The sequence below is a fragment of the Antedon bifida genome, chromosome 4 (assembly GCF_963402885.1).
Source record: "Antedon bifida chromosome 4, ecAntBifi1.1, whole genome shotgun sequence".
Lineage (NCBI taxonomy): Eukaryota > Metazoa > Echinodermata > Crinoidea > Comatulida > Antedonidae > Antedon > Antedon bifida.
In genome coordinates, this window is record NC_136229.1 from 29,713,153 (window position 1) to 29,732,816 (window position 19,664).

The 19,664-nt window shown below is 34.4% G+C and overlaps 5 protein-coding genes across 5 annotated transcripts in view; 3 read left to right on the forward strand and 2 right to left on the reverse strand.

The window, feature by feature from the left end:
* Positions 1 to 52: 52 nt before the first annotated feature.
* On the reverse strand, positions 53 to 1,480 carry LOC144839322 (uncharacterized). The gene is made up of 3 exons (XM_078694636.1): positions 1,176 to 1,480; positions 354 to 482; positions 53 to 63 (listed from the first exon to the last, which is right to left on the reverse strand). Exons 1-3 carry the CDS (start codon positions 1,426 to 1,428, stop codon positions 53 to 55), a joined length of 393 nt encoding a protein of 130 aa, XP_078550762.1. The 5' UTR covers positions 1,429 to 1,480.
* Positions 1,481 to 4,318: 2,838 nt separating this feature from the next.
* On the forward strand, positions 4,319 to 6,658 carry LOC144839323 (uncharacterized). Its single transcript, XM_078694637.1, has one exon. It carries the CDS (start codon positions 4,319 to 4,321, stop codon positions 6,656 to 6,658), a length of 2,340 nt encoding a protein of 779 aa, XP_078550763.1.
* A 115-nt stretch (positions 6,659 to 6,773) lies between these two features.
* On the forward strand, positions 6,774 to 7,151 carry LOC144839324 (uncharacterized). Its single transcript, XM_078694639.1, has one exon. The coding sequence runs from the start codon at positions 6,774 to 6,776 to the stop codon at positions 7,149 to 7,151; it is 378 nt and encodes a 125-aa protein (XP_078550765.1).
* Positions 7,152 to 7,210: 59 nt separating this feature from the next.
* Positions 7,211 to 9,445, forward strand: LOC144839325 (uncharacterized). The gene has a single exon (XM_078694640.1). The coding sequence runs from the start codon at positions 7,211 to 7,213 to the stop codon at positions 9,443 to 9,445; it is 2,235 nt and encodes a 744-aa protein (XP_078550766.1).
* Positions 9,446 to 15,462: 6,017 nt separating this feature from the next.
* Positions 15,463 to 19,664, reverse strand: part of LOC144839326 (uncharacterized) — a 63,483-nt gene continuing 59,281 nt past the window's right edge. Inside the window, exons 108-112 of the mRNA XM_078694641.1 lie at positions 19,069 to 19,233; positions 18,667 to 18,785; positions 17,841 to 18,103; positions 17,152 to 17,221; positions 15,463 to 16,296 (exon numbers count right to left, since the gene is read on the reverse strand). Of these exons, the coding sequence (XP_078550767.1) occupies positions 15,714 to 16,296; positions 17,152 to 17,221; positions 17,841 to 18,103; positions 18,667 to 18,785; positions 19,069 to 19,233 (1,200 nt within the window). The 3' untranslated portion in view covers positions 15,463 to 15,713. The remainder of the gene's footprint in view (positions 16,297 to 17,151; positions 17,222 to 17,840; positions 18,104 to 18,666; positions 18,786 to 19,068; positions 19,234 to 19,664) is intronic.

A 19,664-nucleotide genomic window follows, 5' to 3' on the forward strand; every position in this document is an offset into this window, starting at 1 on the left:
TAATCACCTGCAAATATAGAAAACAGTATATAAAAGACCAGCATGTTTTATTCTACATCGAGCCTGGAACGAAAAAGTATAAATATATTCAGCGCTTTGTCTTATGCAATAAAATAATTTTCATTTTTACTGTCAGCCAAACTATTTGACTGTGGATTTATGATTATGCCTATACTAACATTATTATAAATTAGAAGTGTTTAAATTGTGACTATCCAGACATTTATGATTGTATGGTAGGTCAATTGCGACTACTTTAAGATACTGGCAAAGTTGTTATACTATAATATTATATTTATGTCAATTATATCAATATTCTAACCTACATATTAGACAAACAACAACAATTCTACCTGGGTAAGGGTTAACGTTATCATCAGTTAGTTCGTCTGAAAGTTGCCATGGTGTATACCGATACCAACTGTTGTACGGATACGGGTCCCATCCGCAGAAATCAACATCAAAGTTACAAGTTATATAACCTAAATAAATTGATAAATCATCATATTATAATAATATATATATTTTTAAAATTGTGACGGAAAGTGTATATCATAAAACAAATCAGGGATCAGCATGTCGGATGAGTAATGATTTAACAATGAAGTACTTAACAATAAAAACTACAATATGATTTGCATTATTATAACATACACCAAGTGGTACCGAATTAAGCTAATATAAAAATAGATATTTCATTCTTCGATATCTGGACAATATACAACGCAATTACTTTTACATTTTTATAAACCTCGTTTAAAAAAAGTTTAGTCGACGATTTAGCCTGTCCCTTCGAGAACTAAAAATACATCAAAATCCGTCTCGGTTTAGTCGAGGTTGGCATGATTTAGTCACCGATTTAGTTGAAGTTCGGTTTATGAATTAAAATGAATTTTAAAGTTTTAGATCGAACTACGATAAAGTCCGGTTTAAGAATACGGACGTACGTCAGTGATGTTTCAGTATTAAACATGAACAAAAGAATATAAGTGCAGTCAACTCGACCACTGTGGTTAGGATTAGGATACATCATATATTCAATTGGACGTTGATTGTAAATAAAAACATTCTATACAAAAAAAAAATATTATTTAAAATACTCGTTTCGTATTAAGAGAAAACAACTAGGTCAATCGGTTTATATATAAGGCACTTGATAACAATAAACATCATACCTTGAATATTCACTGTAACATAACACGAGGCTTGATTAGATGTTGGTGAAGAACTGTCAAGGAATGTGTACTCAATGATAGTTTTTCCAAAAGGAAATACAGCAGCAGTTTGGAAGACATAGGAAACCATGTCAACAGCTAAACGATTTGGGTTGATTAGTGTATAGTTTGTAAAAAAGCAAGCAACTAGAACATTATCCACTACAGTAATGTTGAAACTGACAGTACCATTGGAACTTTCAGGATCAGTCATACCATATACTATGGAAGGACATGTCGCAGTAGGTGGTTCAACATCTAAACATAAAAAAGAAAGCAATAGTATACAAAATATTACAGCTTTACATGCTATTGAGTGAATAAAAGGTCAATTTTTGGAGCATTTATAACAGAAGCAACCTAAGGTAATAATTGTAATAATCTTTTCTATTTATGATATTCTTAAAGCATTCTGTAATATTTCAAATTTAAAGTTCATTCATTCTTTTACCTTGCATACTTTTTGTGTCCATACATTCTCCCATTCAATATCTATGTTATTTTTTTTCTATTTTATTTGATATTTGTTTGGGGAGGTAAATTTAGCATTGTGGTAGTTGCATTTCTAACGTCATCTAACTACCTCGTATTTTTGTAGTTTTATTCTCAGAATCGATCATCTTAGTAATATTAGTTATCCGCACCTTGGCGGATAACTCCTTGTGATTGTATGAGATCATCATCAACTTGTTTTTTCTGTATTAATTCTTCTTTCCATCCTATTTTTGTGCGTCGCGTTTCTCTAAAACGTAACATTTCGTAACTTTGTCAACATATCGACATTTACGTGGAGTTGTGCACCTCCTATTTTTGAAAAAAGTTCAGAGTTGCGCAACGTGACTTTTATGAATTTAAATGATTGATCATAGATTAAAAACCAAAAGTCATTTTGAATAATGACACTTAGTGAAAATTGAATTCATATCAAGCGTCAACTTTATGTGTATTAAAAAGTACATGTTTCCCTCAAAGTTACGCGTATTATAGCGCTTCAGGAAGACCATTGACCCACCATTTTTTCATTTTTTTTTCATCTTTTTTTTCATTTCTTTATTCGACAATAAGCGGTCCAGGGATTGCGACAACAACAGAGCGCCATAACACATTTGTGTCCGCAACCCCTGTAACATACAACTTAATACAAGTTAAAAATTAATATAATGAATATAAAATATACAGAATATATAAAAAATGTAATTAATTTGTATTAAACTTATTTTGAAACTTATTTTGAAAGCTAATGAGTTTTAGATATGAATTCATGTAAATCTGTTGCTTGAAGTTGTCTGACGTCATCATATAGCCACTCGAATGAAAAAAAATGGATTTTTGTCTCTATCGTCATAGATCATCGCATTAATAGAACGCATCTCGCTTATTCGTATTCCATTTTCCCAGTTTTTAATATTGTCTAGGTTAATCATTTATCTTTCGCATGAGATACAACTATTTAAAATTGGATGACGTCATCACGTAAAGAAAATTGAATAACGTGGATCACTTATTTTCATCTTTACAGTAGGCCTAAATGTCAATGTGTTTTAGCTTGTCAGAATAAAAAGTGATAGTCCTGATAAAAACGTTTTCTGGAAGCTGTTGAATTGTAGAATTCATGTAAACATTTTGCCAATCGGATGTTGTGACGTCATCATATGGCCAGTTAATTTTTATCTTTTGCGTCATAGTTCATCACATTTCAAAGAGCGCGCATCTAGATACTATGTATCAGGATTTCTTCAACATTTTAATGTGTTGTTGCTAAAACAATTTTCTTCCGAAACTGTTTTTTGAATAAAAGGTGGATCCAGTAGTTTCAACTATGCTACACTGTAGATATATACAGTGTAAGGTCCTATATGTATATTTATATAGAGGGCGCATTCCATTTCAACATTGTTTTCGTTCATGTGCAAGTTTTTTAGATGATCCCTGTTTTTGAGAATAAGACATGTGCGCGCCTAAGGTTGTTGCAGGAGGAGACATAAAATGGTCGCAAGGATGAGACCATCTGTCATAGGCGTCTGATAATATGCTATTATAAAATTGTTACGCGGAGAAAGACCATAGGTTTTGGTGAGCATCCGGTTTATTATTAACTTTAGATTGATATTATTTAGTTATTGTTTGATTTATAGTAGTTGGAAAGGCCCTAAGCTTTCTCCTACTCGTTGCCTATGATGATATGAACGGCTAGGCTATAGGTTAGGCCAGATAGCCTACATCATTGTCACGAGGCTGGTCAAGACGTTCATTAATTTCAATGTTTTAATGTTGTTGTTAACAATTGTAGGCCATATCTGTCTTGTACAGTAAAGGAGGCATTTATATTATGTAATCAGCATCTCAAGTGTAATTTACAGAGAATTGTTTAAGTGTTTATACAGTATTCTGATTTATTACACATACACGTTGTTCTGTGTAAGCCGATAGAGGGCTGTACATTGAGAGTTTGACGTTACGACGACAGGGATCGTCTTTAAATTGTTGTTATTTGCATGATTCGTTATATCATGGTACTGCTGTATGTTAACATAGGCATTTTATATTTGTCTGTTTATTATTAGAAACCCACAAGCTACATGCATCACATGTTGACAGCTTAAAGGAGGAAATAAAAATAAGGAATAAGCAGTATATTGTGTGCAGTCTTGTTGTTGTCTACCTGAATCTAACTCCGCGACCAGAGGTCGTTACATTTCAAAACCTGTGTCTACGAGTCAATCTAGACAAACCAATCGGAGGTGCATTGTTGTGCGACAGGAGGCTTTATGTGCGTTGGATATCCAAAGGTCAAGTAAGATTTGTGCAATTAATGGAGGTTCTTGATGCGTGAATAGGCTCGCTTTGGAGGAACCAAGAGGAATTTGCATACTTTGCTGTGAAGATACTGTACCATCAAGGGAACCAAGATAGCAAGGAAAGAACCGTATCTAAATATTGTTATCAAGGACTTTATCATTGATTATATATATGCATTGTAATTTAATTACTTTCCACAAGGATTTTTATTGCATTTAGGAATTTAGTGTTAATATTGTACACATCTAAATATTTCAATTACTGTTGTGCTACTCATTTAATTGATATTGTATTTGTTCGTAACAATGCCTCTCTCCAAAGGTTCTTCTGTATGCTCTAGCTCTGCTGCATCCATTAGGTTGTCAGCCGCACAAACACGAGCTGACCTGGCAGTAGCTAAGGCAAAAAGGGATGTTGAATTAAAGAATCAAGAATTGGCTGCAGATATTCAAAGATTAGAACTTGAATCTGAAGTAACTATGAACGAGGTAAAATTACAGGTTTATGAACAGAAAATGGAGGAGGAAGAGGAGAATTATAGGCAATCGAGAGACTTGGATTTTCCTGAAGGAAATAGTAAAGAAAGAGTAGCAGATTATATTCAATCTAGCATCACTCATAGTTCTATGCCACCATTACAAGATGACAATGAAGAAGATTATGCTGTAAGGGAAGAACAGCTACCTAGTCAGCATTGTGCAACTGTGCAACCCAAGACAAAGGCGGCTATTAATTTAAAGGATCCGATTCATGATGCATTCATGCAGTTTATAAAAACCACCAGTTTACCAAAGAGGGAGTTGACTCCATTTAGTGGGCAGCCAACAGATTATAATAGGTTTATTCGAGCATTCGAGCATGAAGTGGAGAAAAAGGTGCCTGATAATCAAGACAGACTTTACTACCTGGAGCAGTTTACTGCAGGAGAGGTGAACCAGCTTGTTAAGAGTTTTATGCATATGGAACCAGAAAGGGGCTATAAGGAAGCTAAACAAGCCATCGTGAAAAGATATGGTAATAAGTTTAAATTAGCGGAATCATATCTGCAAAGAGTTAACGGTTTCCCAGAGATAAAGGCAGAAGACGGAGGTAGAATCTCAACGTTTTCATTACTTCTTCTAGAGTGTCAAAATGTAATGTTAGATTTGGGCTATATGGATGAACTCAATGCTACCACTAACCTTCAAATAATTATCAAGAAGCTTCCATACAAGATGCGTGAAAAATGGCGCACCAAAACTGATGCTATCCAGCAGAACCGTCGAGTTGTTTTTCGAGATTTAGTCGAATTTGTGTCTACACAGGCTAGGATACTGGACAACCCAACATTTGGTAGGATAAAGGATGAGAAGGTAATGGGAAAGACCCCATCAAAATATACGAAGAAGGATACTATGAGCGGTGCATTCGCAAGCGTGGAAGAAACATCTTACAAGGACATAAAGAATGTATGCCCGTATTGCAAACTGTCAGGGTGTTGGTTAGGAAAATGTTCACCGTTTGCAAAACTAAACAGAGAAGATAAACTTAACTTCTTGGCAAAGGAAAGGAGATGTTATGGTTGCTTAGGAAAGGGACACGTATCCAAGAAGTGCAGTAGACGAAGTACATGTAAAAAATGCAACCAGAAACATCCCACAATTCTTCACAGAGATGATACACCGCCCAAGGAACAAATTAGTGGTGCTCCAGCAGGTCAGCTTAACGTTACACAGACAAGTAATTGTAATACTGTGCAGTCAGCAAGTCAGCTCACTGCTACGTCGAAAGAATTTGTACCAGCTAGTAGCGACCTGGCATCAGCTTGCGTTGATGACGATGCAGATTGCGCGCTGGCCGTCGTACCAGTTTTAGTAAAGCTTAATGGGCGCCAAGTAACAACTTATGCATTTCTAGACCCAGGCAGTAACATCTCTTTTATTTCAGATAAGTTAATGCAACAATTAGGTGTAGGCGGAACCAAAGGTTCAATTTCATTCAAAACGATGGGCGTGCCACATACGGCCCCCGCGAAGTTAGTGAAGAATATAAGAATACAGGCTTTGGCTGGGAAAGAAAATGATGTGACGATTCCTTTGGCCTTCTCGAAAGAAAACTTACCTATTGAGCGGAATTTAATACCCACGCAAGAAGAAATAGATAAGTGGCCCCATCTGAGTCGAGTGAAAATCAACTATATTGAGGCCGACGTTGGGCTGCTGATTAGTATGAAGGTTCCAGGAGCTTACACACCCCTCGAGATCAAGACTGGTCCTGAAGACGCACCTCATGCAACAAGAAGCAAGCTTGGGTGGATTGTGTGGGGATTGATAAAAGGAAAGAGAGCCAGTCAACATGCTTCTTACAGAACTCAACTTGTGGCCTATAATAACTCTACACATGAGGAAACAATGTTAGAGAAGCTATATCAAGGATCCTTAGAAATGGACTTTCCAGAAAAGGGACTTAATCAGGAACAGCAACTTTCCATTGAAGATAAGGAATTTATATCTAAAGTTGAGAAAGGCAGCACTATGGTTGATGGTCATTATTGTGTCGCCTTGCCGTTTAAGGAAGGTCAAGTAAAACTACCAAACAACTGGTATTTGGCAGAGAAAAGGGTGAAACAGTTTGCTGGGAGTGCTATTGCGATTTCGGCAAGGTAAAGTAGCGCTCGTAGCTGATATTGAGGCCATGTTCTCGCAAGTGATAGTTCCGGTGAAGGATAGGGATTTCTTAAGATATATTTGGCATCCGGATAGTACTCCAGAAGTCTATAGAATGAAGGTACACACCTTTGGCGCAACATGTAGCCCATCTTGTGCCAACTTTGCGTTAAAGAAAACTGCTGATGATAACAAGGACGATTTCCCTAAGGACGTAATTGAAACTGTAAAAAATAATTGTTATGTAGATGATCTCCTTAAGAGCCTCGCCAATCCAGAGATGGCTATCGAGATGGTTGAACATTTGAGAAGACTTTGTCGACGAGGTGGGTTCAATCTAACAAAGTGGTCAAGTAGCACCAAAGGCGTTATACAATCCGTGCCTGAGGATCAACGTTCAACAGAATTAAAGGGACTTAATTTGAACCAGGAACTGATACCTACTGAGCGAACGCTAGGCATTGTGACTTGGAGAATGACGTGTTTCAACTGAGTACACCCAGTGTGACAAGGCAACAAAACATATGGACTAGAAGACACTTATTGTCAGTAATGAGTTCAGTATTTGACCCGATGGGGTTGATGTCACCAGTGGTACTGCCAGCAAAGGACATTTTTCAGCGATCACTTAGTTTGAAGGACAGCGGTTGGGATGACCCATTCTTAAAGGAATTACAAGGGGAGTGCACAAAGTGGTGGAGTGAGCTACAACTTCTCAAGGACGTTGTGATTCCTAGATGGTTAGGAACATATGCACATTGCAAATGTCAACTACACGTATTTGCTGATGCATCCAGTAAGGGATATGGTGTGGTACTTTACGTGAGATTGGATGACGGATCCAATAGATGTACCTTGCTATACAGTCGATCCAGAGTTTCGCCTAAGAAAAAACAAACTATTCCGAGGTTAGAATTGACCGCTGCGACAGTTGGTGTAAAAAGTGCAGCAGTTATAAGACAAGAAATGGACGTCGAATTTGACAAGGTCTTTTTCTGGACAGACAGTATGATAGTTTTGAATTACATTCATAATAGAAATACGAGATTCAGTGTGTTCGTGGCCAACAGGCTACGCGTGATTCACGAGGGCTCGGAACTTAATCAATGGCGTCATGTTAGGAGTAAAACCAATCCAGCTGACCTTGCATCTCGAGGAATAAATCTAAAAAATGAGGATGAGGTTGCTATGTGGCTACGAGGTCCGGCGTTCCTCACAAGAGATCCGTCGGAATGGCCACAGCTATTTCAAGGTAGTCCATTGAAAATTGATGATCCTGACGTAAAGGAAGTCTTTACGGTAGTAGAACAAAACCGTTGGATGAATGATCTGATTAAGCGGTACTCTTCCTATCACAAACTAAAGAAGGCAGTCGTATGGTGGACTAAATTTATAGGTTACTTGTCTCACAAATCCGTAACACCAATGATAACAGCAACTGAAATGGAACAGGCCGAGATAGACTTGATCAGATATGTACAGGAAGAGTTTTTCAACGAAGAGATTGATGCGTTGAAGGGCCAAAGGGATGTGAAGAAAACTAGTTGCCTTGCAAAATTAAACCCGACCTTGGATAAATGTGTGCTGAAGGTTGGAGGGAGATTGAAGAATTCGGAGTTGGACGAAAATTCCAAGCATCCAATTGTATTGCCGAAGCATCGTCTTTCAGAGGTGATAATTAACGAGGTTCACAAGCGCACAGGTCATTGTGGCAGGAATCAGTTAATCAACGAGGTGAGAAAGAAATTTTGGATTGTCACGCTTCCATCGGTTGCGAAAGCATGTGTTACGAGATGTGTCACTTGCAGAAGATACCAAAGAAAACCTGAAGAACAGCAGATGGCCGACCTTCCATCTAGCAGAGTATCCACAGGGAGTAGACCATTTGCTCATACAGGCATCGACTATTTTGGCCCGTTTGAGATCAAACGAGGACGCTCAGTATTGAAGCGATATGATGTATTGTTTACGTGTTTTACAACCAGAGCCGTACACTTAGAGGTAGCCCAATCTTTGACTACAGATTCATGCATAAATGCATTGAGAAGGTTTCTGGCTAGACGCGGTCATGGCGTCAAGACCATTACTTCAGATAACGGAACAAATTTGGTAGGGGCAAGGACCGAATTGCGACAGGCCCTTAACAGTTTTGAACATGACAAGGTTCAGGAGAAGATGTTAGCAAACAGTATTGATTGGAAGTTTAACCCTCCAGCGGCATCACATTATGGTGGCATATGGGAACGTTTAATAAGATCATCAAGGAAGGTATTATATGGTGTATTGAAGGAACAACCGTTAAAGCTTGACGATGAAGGGCTTTGCACTTTGTTTTGTGAAGCAGAGAATATTCTGAATAGTCGCCCACTTACTATCAATCAGGACACGCCGGATGATTTGGAACCATTAACCCCCAATCATTTGTTAATTGGAGCTAACGTAGCAGGCTATGCACCAGGAGTATTTGTCAAAAAGGACATAGTTAAAAGTTGGAGGCAAATACAATACCTTACGGATTTGTTTTGGAGGCGTTGGAAAAACGAATATCTAACCACATTACAAGAACGTCAGCGATGGCACCGGTTAAGGAAAAACATAAGTGTCGGAGATGTTGTAATACTGAAGGATAATTGTCCAAGAGGGCATTGGCCTATGGCTAAAGTGGAGTCAGTCTTCATTGGAGATAACGGTGTTGTCAGAGCATGCAAGGTGAAAACCCAAACGTCAACTTTGGTTAGACCTATTACCAAGGTTGTGCTACTGCTTGAAGCAGATGGAGAGGTGTAAATTGTAGAAATTGCTTAGAAGATAATCCAATTATATTGCCTTAATTATTGTTTTGTTTAAGATATGGATTATATGTTACTAAACTTTATCAGGTTATTATAGAATTTATAATTGATCAAGATCGAAAATTGTATGTTTGTTTAATGTTTAAGGTGTTTGCTAATGCTCACTTTGAGTTTGCATTAGGAGGGCCGGTGTAAGGTCCTATATGTATATTTATATAGAGGGCGCATTCCATTTCAACATTGTTTTCGTTCATGTGCAAGTCTTTTAGATGATCCCTGTTTTTGGGAATAAGACATGTGCGCGCCTAAGGTTGTTGCAGGAGGAGACATAAAATGGTCGCAAGGATGAGACCATCTGTCATAGGCGTCTGATAATATGCTATTATAAAATTGTTACGCGGAGAAAGACCATAGGTTTTGGTGAGCATCCGGTTTATTATTAACTTTAGATTGATATTATTTAGTTATTGTTTGATTTATAGTAGTTGGAAAGGCCCTAAGCTTTCTCCTACTCGTTGCCTATGATGATATGAACGGCTAGGCTATAGGTTAGGCCAGATAGCCTACATCATTGTCACGAGGCTGGTCAAGACGTTCATTAATTTCAATGTTTTAATGTTGTTGTTAACAATTGTAGGCCATATCTGTCTTGTACAGTAAAGGAGGCATTTATATTATGTAATCAGCATCTCAAGTGTAATTTACAGAGAATTGTTTAAGTGTTTATACAGTATTCTGATTTATTACACATACACGTTGTTCTGTGTAAGCCGATAGAGGGCTGTACATTGAGAGTTTGACGTTACTACGACGACAGGGATCGTCTTTAAGAGCCATTGTCTGTAAAAATCAAAGATTTGGTGGCAGATGTAAAAAAATGGATTTCTCGCAAATTTTTACCATGATTAGACATTTCAATAAAAAGCATATCTACAACATTCATTTTAATTTTTAGCCTCCGTTGCCATGACAACCGTCAATTATCCAAACTTTGATGTTTTTGCCATTTTTCACAGATTTTCTATAATGAAAAAGTACAAACTTGTATACTTATTTTAACCAAAAATACTTACAGTATACAGTTTTTGTTTATAGCAGTGTAAACAACATGTATTGAGTTCAATTTAATATAGAAAAAAAAAATTTACAAAATGGAGTTTGGTTGATACCATTATTTTAAAAAAGGGTGTTTTTAAAAAATATATTTTTTATAAAAGTATACCTCATAAACGTACCTATAACTTCCAAAGTGGTGTTTTTATATCAATGAGGTTTTGTAATTTGATAGTCAGTTGGTTTGTCAACAATAATCACGAAAAAAACACTGGGGTAAATTTCGTACATAGGTTTTGTGTCGCCAGGAAAATACGAAAAATACAAAAAAATACAAACAAAATATCAGCAAACAAAACACATGAAACACAATTTAAATATGGCTAATCCAATAATAAAATGTATATGTGGCTTGTCATAATGCTACTAGAGTCATACGAATAGTTTAGATAAAATAGGAGAATGTGTTGCCAGGTTTATTTCAATTAATTGCCAGAAAAACAGTATTTTGCATTGAAATATTTAGTTGATAAAAAATAATAATAATTTTTATTTTTTACCTATAGTGTTACCTTAGCAACCATTTCTATGTGTAACTAAGGAAAGTAATTTTTAAAAAAAACGTAAAAAGAATTGATTGCATTTGTAATTTTTCTCAATTTTACTTCTACTGCATTCTAATAATCTTAAAGTGATGACAAACTTGACCTTGTAAATTCATTCATTTTGAGGTCAAATGAGGTCAAAATTTTACCATAGTAACTGTTTCTATGCAAAAATATTTAAAAAATAAGGAGTTTTCATAAATACAAAACATTTTTTCTACATAGTTTTACATTTCTACTTTTTGCCAAATTTACTTTAAATACTGAATCCTAATAATCTCAGAAAGAAAGTCTTGACAAATCTGAATAAAGGTAAAAAATTGACCTTTAGTGTTATCTTAAACCTGTTTACGTAACTAAGAATAATTTTTGTTAAATAAAATATGGAGTTTTCATGAAAAAAAAAATTATATTTTACATATTGAGGTCAAATGACATCAACATTTTACCTATAGTGTATTGTAGCAACTGTTTCTATACGTAATTAAGTACAATATTTTTAATATGGGGTTTCAGGACTATAAACAATTGATTACATAGCTTTACTATTTTTCCCCAAATTTACTTATCTACTGAATCCCAGAAAATGTCTGACCTTGTGAAAGGGTCATTTGTTGGGTCAAATTATGTCAAAATGTATTATTTATGTTATCTTAGAACCTGTTTCTATGCGTAACTAAGGATAATTGTTTTTTTAAATACAGTTGAAGCTCTCGTAAGTGGCCACCCTCGGGACCTGGAAAAGTGGCCGCTTACGGGCGGTGACCCCTTACGGGAGGTTCTGCCGATAAAGGGCCAAAATCACGTATTATGGCTATACACGATATTCTTAACGAAACGAGCCTCTAAATTTTCCAGCTAATTGTACTATTATTTATAATCAGGTGGTTTAGTATTTTTTAGCATTTTTAGACAAATTTTAAAAGCCTTTATCATATGAAAAATGGTCGGTCAAAATCTGTGTAGTTTTCTCATCTCTTCACAGTAATGTTTTTAAAACCGCTTCGAAATAAAGCTAATATATAAAGAAACATGGACCTCTAATTCATAGGTCCATGCAATAAGTATCACATTTTTCGGGTGGCCGCTTACGGGAGGTCATTTATCATACAAAAAATCTCATTTTTAGTATAAAAAGGCGCCCGCAGCTGCTTACGGGAGGTGGCCGCTTACGGTAGGTACCAAATGCACTAATTAGATAGGAAGAACAAATAGGCTTTTCAAAGTGCGTCCGTTAAGGGAGGTGGCCGCTTACGGGAGGTGCCCGCTGTAAATAAAATATGGGGTTTTCATGAATAAAAATAATCACAGAAGAAAGTCCTTACGAACTAACTAAGGGAAATTAAATAATTATCAGATAATTATTAATTAATACTGAATCCAACCATCACAGTAAAAAAAATATAGAATTTAAAACCAATACTAAATATAGGCCTAAAGTGTGATATTTTACATGCTGACCTTAAATGAAATGAAATTTCACATCAGGGCTTCAATAATTGTTATGTAGCATTAACATACTTGAGTATATCATTGACTTTTGATTGGTTCAATTTTGGGGAGGGGAAAGTGGTGGATCCAGGAGTTTGAAATAGTTAGGAGGTTGGAGGCGAGGGTCTAAAAACTTAACTTTATGTCCTATCTTTTGCATTGCAATTTTTAACTTGGTGGGTGGGTGGGGGCTTGGAGAAAGGGGAAGGGGGTGGGATGGAGGAGTTTGAATCCGTCTATTGGTTGGGGCGATGGTAGCGGCAGTATGGGTGGTGCTTGCATTTGACACTCTATAGTGGATGATCGACCATATGGAAAATGGTCGGTCAAAATCTGTGTAGTTTTCTCATCTCTTCACAGTAATGTTTTTAAAACCGCTTCGAAATAAAGCTAATATATAAAGAAACATGGACCTCTAATTCATAGGTCCATGCAATAAATATCACATTTTTCGGGTGGCCGCTTACGGGAGGTCATTTATCATACAAAAAATCTCATTTTTAGTATAAAAAGGCGCCCGCAGCTGCTTACGGGAGGTGGCCGCTTACGGTAGGTACCAAATGCACTAATTAGATAGGAAGAACAAATAGGCTTTTCAAAGTGCGTCCGTTAAGGGAGGTGGCCGCTTACGGGAGGTGCCCGCTGTAAATAAAATATGGGGTTTTCATGAATAAAAATAATCACAGAAGAAAGTCCTTACGAACTAACTAAGGGAAATTAAATAATTATCAGATAATTATTAATTAATACTGAATCCAACCATCACAGTAAAAAAAATATAGAATTTAAAACCAATACTAAATATAAAGTGTGATATTTTACATGCTGACCTTAAATGAAATGAAATTTCACATCAGGGCTTCAATAATTGTTATGTAGCATTAACATACTTGAGTATATCATTGACTTTTGATTGGTTCAATTTTGGGGAGGGGAAAGTGGTGGATCCAGGAGTTTGAAATAGTTAGGAGGTTGGAGGCGAGGGTCTAAAAACTTAACTTTATGTCCTATCTTTTGCATTGCAATTTTTAACTTGGTGGGTGGGTGGGGGCTTGGAGAAAGGGGAAGGGGGTGGGATGGAGGAGTTTGAATCCGTCTATTGGTTGGGGCGATGGTAGGGGCAGTATGGGTGGTGCTTGCATTTGACACTCTATAGTGGATGATCGACCAAAGTGTTGCAGTTTATCTTTTTGTGGTTATTGTCGGGGTAGGGGGGTGGGGGTGGTTTTTGGTCGTCGAAAGTGGTGGTGGATGGGCATGTGGGATCTGCTTAGGTTAGCAAATAAAAGAAGTAAAACAATGAAAGAGGAGCTTCAAAATAAGAGGGGAGTAATCTGTTGCAAAGATTAAAATTCACAACAATCTGATAATTTATTCAAATTTCCAGAGGATATAACCTATAAAATGACATTAAAACTTGGAATTACAGAATCTATAATTAAAAATATTGTTTTTTTTTCTCACAACACAACTAGAACTATATAAAACATTAATAATTTTTCTGACCAATGAGTTTCAAATCAGATAATCAAAGAAAATAAAATGTTTTTACTAATATACCATGTTTTTTTTATAAAAATGCCTATGTTTCTCGCAACACTGCTTGTAGATTTTTAAATTACCCCAGTATTTTATTTTAGAAATCAATTATTAAACATTAGAACTACCTATTTGTAATAAATCAGCTAAAAAAATACACCACTTTGGGAGTTATGGTGAAGTAAAGTTTAGTTGCATTTAACAATTTAAAAAAAGTGAAAAACACCCCTTTTTAAATAAATGGTATCTCCCAAAGTATGAAATCAAAAAAAAAAAAAAAAATATGAAACAGGTACACAATGCATTGTTATTATGCATACACTAATTATTTTTTATAATTAAATGAACAAATTAAAAATATCGTTCATCAAAGTAGTACCAATATCCATTTTAAAAAACCTTAAAAAAGGACAAAATTTGTCAAAAACACAAATTTGGCCGTTGCCATGGAAATATATGTTTGAAATAAAAAATACTTCATATTTGATTTCTCTCAACACATATATAGCCATGTGCAAAATTTGAAGGAAATCCATTTTTTTGAGTCTGCCACTATTTTTGATATTTCTTTGATTCTTACAGACAATGGCTCTTAAATTGCTCGAGATATTTTAATGACGTATTATGAAGGGGAAGGTGATTGTATGGTGTATTTTAGAATATGTCAAACTAGAGCATATATTTTGTGTCGAACATGAAAAATAGATTATTACAGTATATTGCTATCTGGTACATTGTTATACAGTATTACATTTACATGTCTGTCTAATCCATTCTTAATATCTCATAATATCTTATAATCCATTTAAAAAAAAAAGCAAAAACAACAAACATGTCTTTAGGAGGTTTTGTTATCATGTACCTTTATGAAGTTTATCATGTACCTTTATGAAGTTTGTTATCATGTACCTTTATGAGGTTTGTTATCATGTGGAACAGCATTATATTATTCTATATAATTAAAAATGATTATCAAAAACATCGTATCTGTAATACAGATTAATCAATTATTAATACACTTTTGGTACAATATAATATTTCTAAAATCTGAATACTGTAACTTAAACATTTTTTTTGTAAAATAACGTTTTATATGTTAATTGTATACATGTATATAATTATATTAGGAGCATGTGAATATACATTATGTGATCGGAGTAATAATGTGAAGCGCAAAAGTACTATTATAATAAGACATAAAAATGATACCAATATATAATTTAACTAAAATATTATATATTGTAAGATAATGTTTATATATGTATATCATAATATATTACAATAGCAATAATAACGTAAGTGCATATATTATACAAATGTTCATTATATTTTTTAGAAAAGCTAAACACATTTATTATTTTCTATTATAAATTTCAATCAATGAGGAATATTTTAAAAAGAAAAGAAGGAAATTTCAATTATAAATATTATTAAAATTATTACGGAGAATGAATGGAGGATTTTAAAACAAAAACGGCTTTATAAAAACATTAAAAATACTTTAAAAGGAGTAAAATTGCGTTTATAAAGTATCTGAAGGAAGGGTAAAAACAGGGTTTTTTTTGTAACCATGTGTTATCTTCGATAACTGAAGCCATTAGAAACATTAGAAGATTTGGCAAAGGATACCTGGTTGCTTTTTGTATAGTTTCTAAAATCTGAACTTGTTTGGTTCGATGAAAACTCGGGAACTTTTTTAGATGTGTTCAAACCCGTTGAATTACTTTTACGTCCACTGGAATACAGAGTGCTGTTTTTGGTTCCTTTAAAAGTTGACGACATTGATTTCAATCTATTACGAGTTTTTTCTACCCAAAATTTACGAATATCTTTACTTCTTAAACAATACATAAGAAATATAAAAAATCCTTGAAAAGAATTCAAAATACAGAAGAGTATCTGGATCATCTCGGAGGCACTACCAATTGAAAAGAATCCAATAAGCCACGTCATTCCCATCACTACCGATATACACACAGCATTCTGTAGTAAATGCATGCCTTTGTTTTTTTTCCGAATTCGGTGAGCTTGTTTTGCAACGTTACCAAGTTTACTTAGACTGTACATTACCATAATAAATACAACTACGTTGAAGAGCAATAAGATGGCAATAGGTAATGCTACGCTGTAATACATACGGGTTACAACAAGAAAGCAACTGAAAAAAAAATTGTGGATATAAATAAAAGTTGTTTATTCTGTATTGTAGTACATTAAAGAATTTAGTACTGCATATGCCTACAAACAACAATATTTATTTAGAGGCAACTATAAAGTTACAAGATAAGACAATGAAAACATAGATAACTAGAAGGTACTCCGAGAGTACAAACCTCCGCCTTCTGTAAAATTCCCCTACATAAAATATTATTATAATATATATTAATATTGTTTTTAATTTTGTTTTATTTGTAAATAGGCTAACTACACTAAAGTGGATGAGAGTTTGGTGTAATAGTTATGTATCCAGCCTCTCACAGTTGAGATCGCTGGTTCAAGTCCCGCTGAGGGTTTTTTTTTATTATTTTTTTTATTTATTTTTTTTTTGTGGACCTTGATCTTTGACCCTGACCCTTCAAAAGTTAACGACAAGTATATGATGAGTCATTGATTATTGTGGCTAAGTTTGGTGAGAATCGGATAAAAACTGTGGTCCCTAGGCAATAAAATAGTTTTTTGTTAGTTGTGACCTTGACTTTTTCCCCTCAAATTTGAACTCGTCTGAGCTTTTGGGGCATAGATCATTGTGGCCAAATTTGGCCAGATTCGGATGAAAACTGTGGCCTCCAGGCTGTTCACAGACAGACACACACACACACACACACCCATACAGGGTGAAAATATAACCTCCTTGGCGGAGGTAATAATATAAAACCGTAAAGAAAAGCAAAGACCGTCAAATGAGTCTCGATCATAATAAATACTAGAGATGCAAAGCATGAATAAGCACAGTTAGAAGCTTGAATTAAGAAGAATAAAGAGGGATTCTTTTTAAAATGGTCTTGTCACTTACTAATGCGTTGTATTGGCATAATTGTCGACGTCAACACCAACAGTTATCGCAACAATCACAGATGGTAGACCTGTAATCAATACATTTTATAAGCTATAGAAACTATAATTGACAAACATTGTCATCGTTACATCTAAACCAAGTTTATTACTAGACTTTTGCATCATGTTTTCATAATATTTTTCACCACTTGTTCCCTTCCTTAAATATTAATTTCAATGGTTTGATATGTCCTGTGGTTTAATGTAGTTATAAAATAAAACATATATTTATCATTGCCCACAACGTACAAAGATGCGGTCCAATGATTATATATTGGGATAATGATGGTTCCAAAATGTGGCACTTGAAGTATTGATTAATTTTTTTCCTAGATTTTAAATAAAAGGTGCAAGAGTAAAGCATTTTTATATCATCATACATTCAAATAGTTATTAGTCTAATAGTTTCAAAACTTTGTATTACGCATTAAAAGTATGTATGTTTTTGGTATCCATTAACTTCCAGATTTTATTTCACGCTACTGTATACCAAAAATTATCCACCAACTTTTATTGAACTTTTATGTTCATTGTTTTGGTAGTCACAAATATGGTAAACTACCTAACTAATTAAATAGTTTTTATAGCATTTTGTTTAATAAATGAGGCATTAAGTTAATAGCACAGTAAGGGTGACGAGCTACTTACCCCAAGCAAAAAGACAGGCTTTAAAAAAAAATCTAGAAACATGTGTATCATAAACTTTAACAAATGAATAATACATATTAATAGCCTGCACAGACATCCAAAAGATAGATGTGAGCAAAAAGTAGTGAATCAGACCAGCGATGGCTGTACAAGTGCTCTCTTTTTTTGTTTTGTCAATTCCAACAAGAAAGATCAAATACAAGCAGAGTAATGATACACATAAGTGGCATAAGATCTGCTGTGGTTTACTCCTTCGTAGCTTCCTGAAAAGTTAAAAGGAACATCACAAAATTGAATTAAGCGTTTGGAGAGTGAAGTTATAGGTTGATGCTTAAGACTGAGATTTCAGGATTTTCCTTGTGACAAAAAAAAATAAATTCAAAAGACTTGTTACAAGACTTTGTAGATGGAAACTCGGTCAACTCATTATTAGAGCTTTGTAATTTCAGTTGTTTTGAAACAAAACAATGCATCATTAAATCATAAAACTTCTAATTTTTAATTTTGGAATACATTTATTTATTTATTCTTAATGAAAGACATGGTTGCTTTTTATACTGTATTTTAAATTTGTATTGCAACAATAAATGTTTGTAGTAAATCTGCTGCAATTTACTGAATACTTCAGGTGATACAATGATCACTAGGATCATACATACAGCTAATCAAAATTGTGTCTGATGACCAGTGTTAAGATCTGATCTCAATTGAGCAGATATAGCAAAAAATATACATTGAATTTTTAGAAATAAAGTACATTTGTATACAAACTGAAACTTGTAGTAATAACATGATTGCTATGCTATTGCTATGAACTAAGCCTTACCTGTTTGTTGTAAAGGTAAATATGGTTGCAATTAAACAAACAATTGAAACACCAAGACCAATGTATGTGATGTACTTTGCTAATGGTGGTGGAGGTTTACCAACATTTCCATAAAAATTCTAAATGAAAACAAAATGTGTTTTTGTTTACAATTCTCTTCTTTTCCAATACGTAGGCCTAATACGTTTTTATTATACGTAGTTATCAGGTTTACTCATATTTCCCAAAGAGTGTGTGCTATATAAATGAGCGTGGAATAAAAAAAACTCAAATCAAGATGCTATTATTTTAAAATGTTTGCCATGCTGGTGCATAATTATTTAATAAAAAATGTGTCACATACTAAGTAATAAAACAAATTGAGTGCTATGCTATAAGAATTTATATCCTCCCATAACTTACCATAAGAATTGCAAAATTGGTTAAATGGTCGCAATGACAAATTTGTCTGTCACTGCCATCCAATGATCCATTAGCTAAGTAACATCCAGCACTTGACCAGCCACCATTACCATCAAGTTCGAAATCCCAAAAAACACAGGCTGTCTCGTTATTATTTGCGGATATCTAGAAGTAGGAAAATCAAATTATACAAACTTTATATACATGAAAGGTAAACCAGACATAACACGTTAAAGTCATTATACATTACTTTTTCTAACCTTATTACATGTTCTGCGATGTTTTTTTTTTGTATATGGTATAATTTTAAAATACCTCTGCACCAGTTTGTGATTCTTTCATTAGAGATACTTCCAGTTAAAAAAGTGTATCATTATGATTTTCAATTTAACATCACATGATATGCATTAGTCAAGTAAAAGAAGTTTACATTCAATAGGATATGTGATATCCCCACAAAAAATATTCATATTCCATTCGATTTATTAGGATCTTAAATGTAACATCCCTATACACAAAGTACTTATTACAATTAGAGTGTTTATTTGGAGATTAAATGTAACAATATGTGTGTATATCTTAAATGTGACATTTCT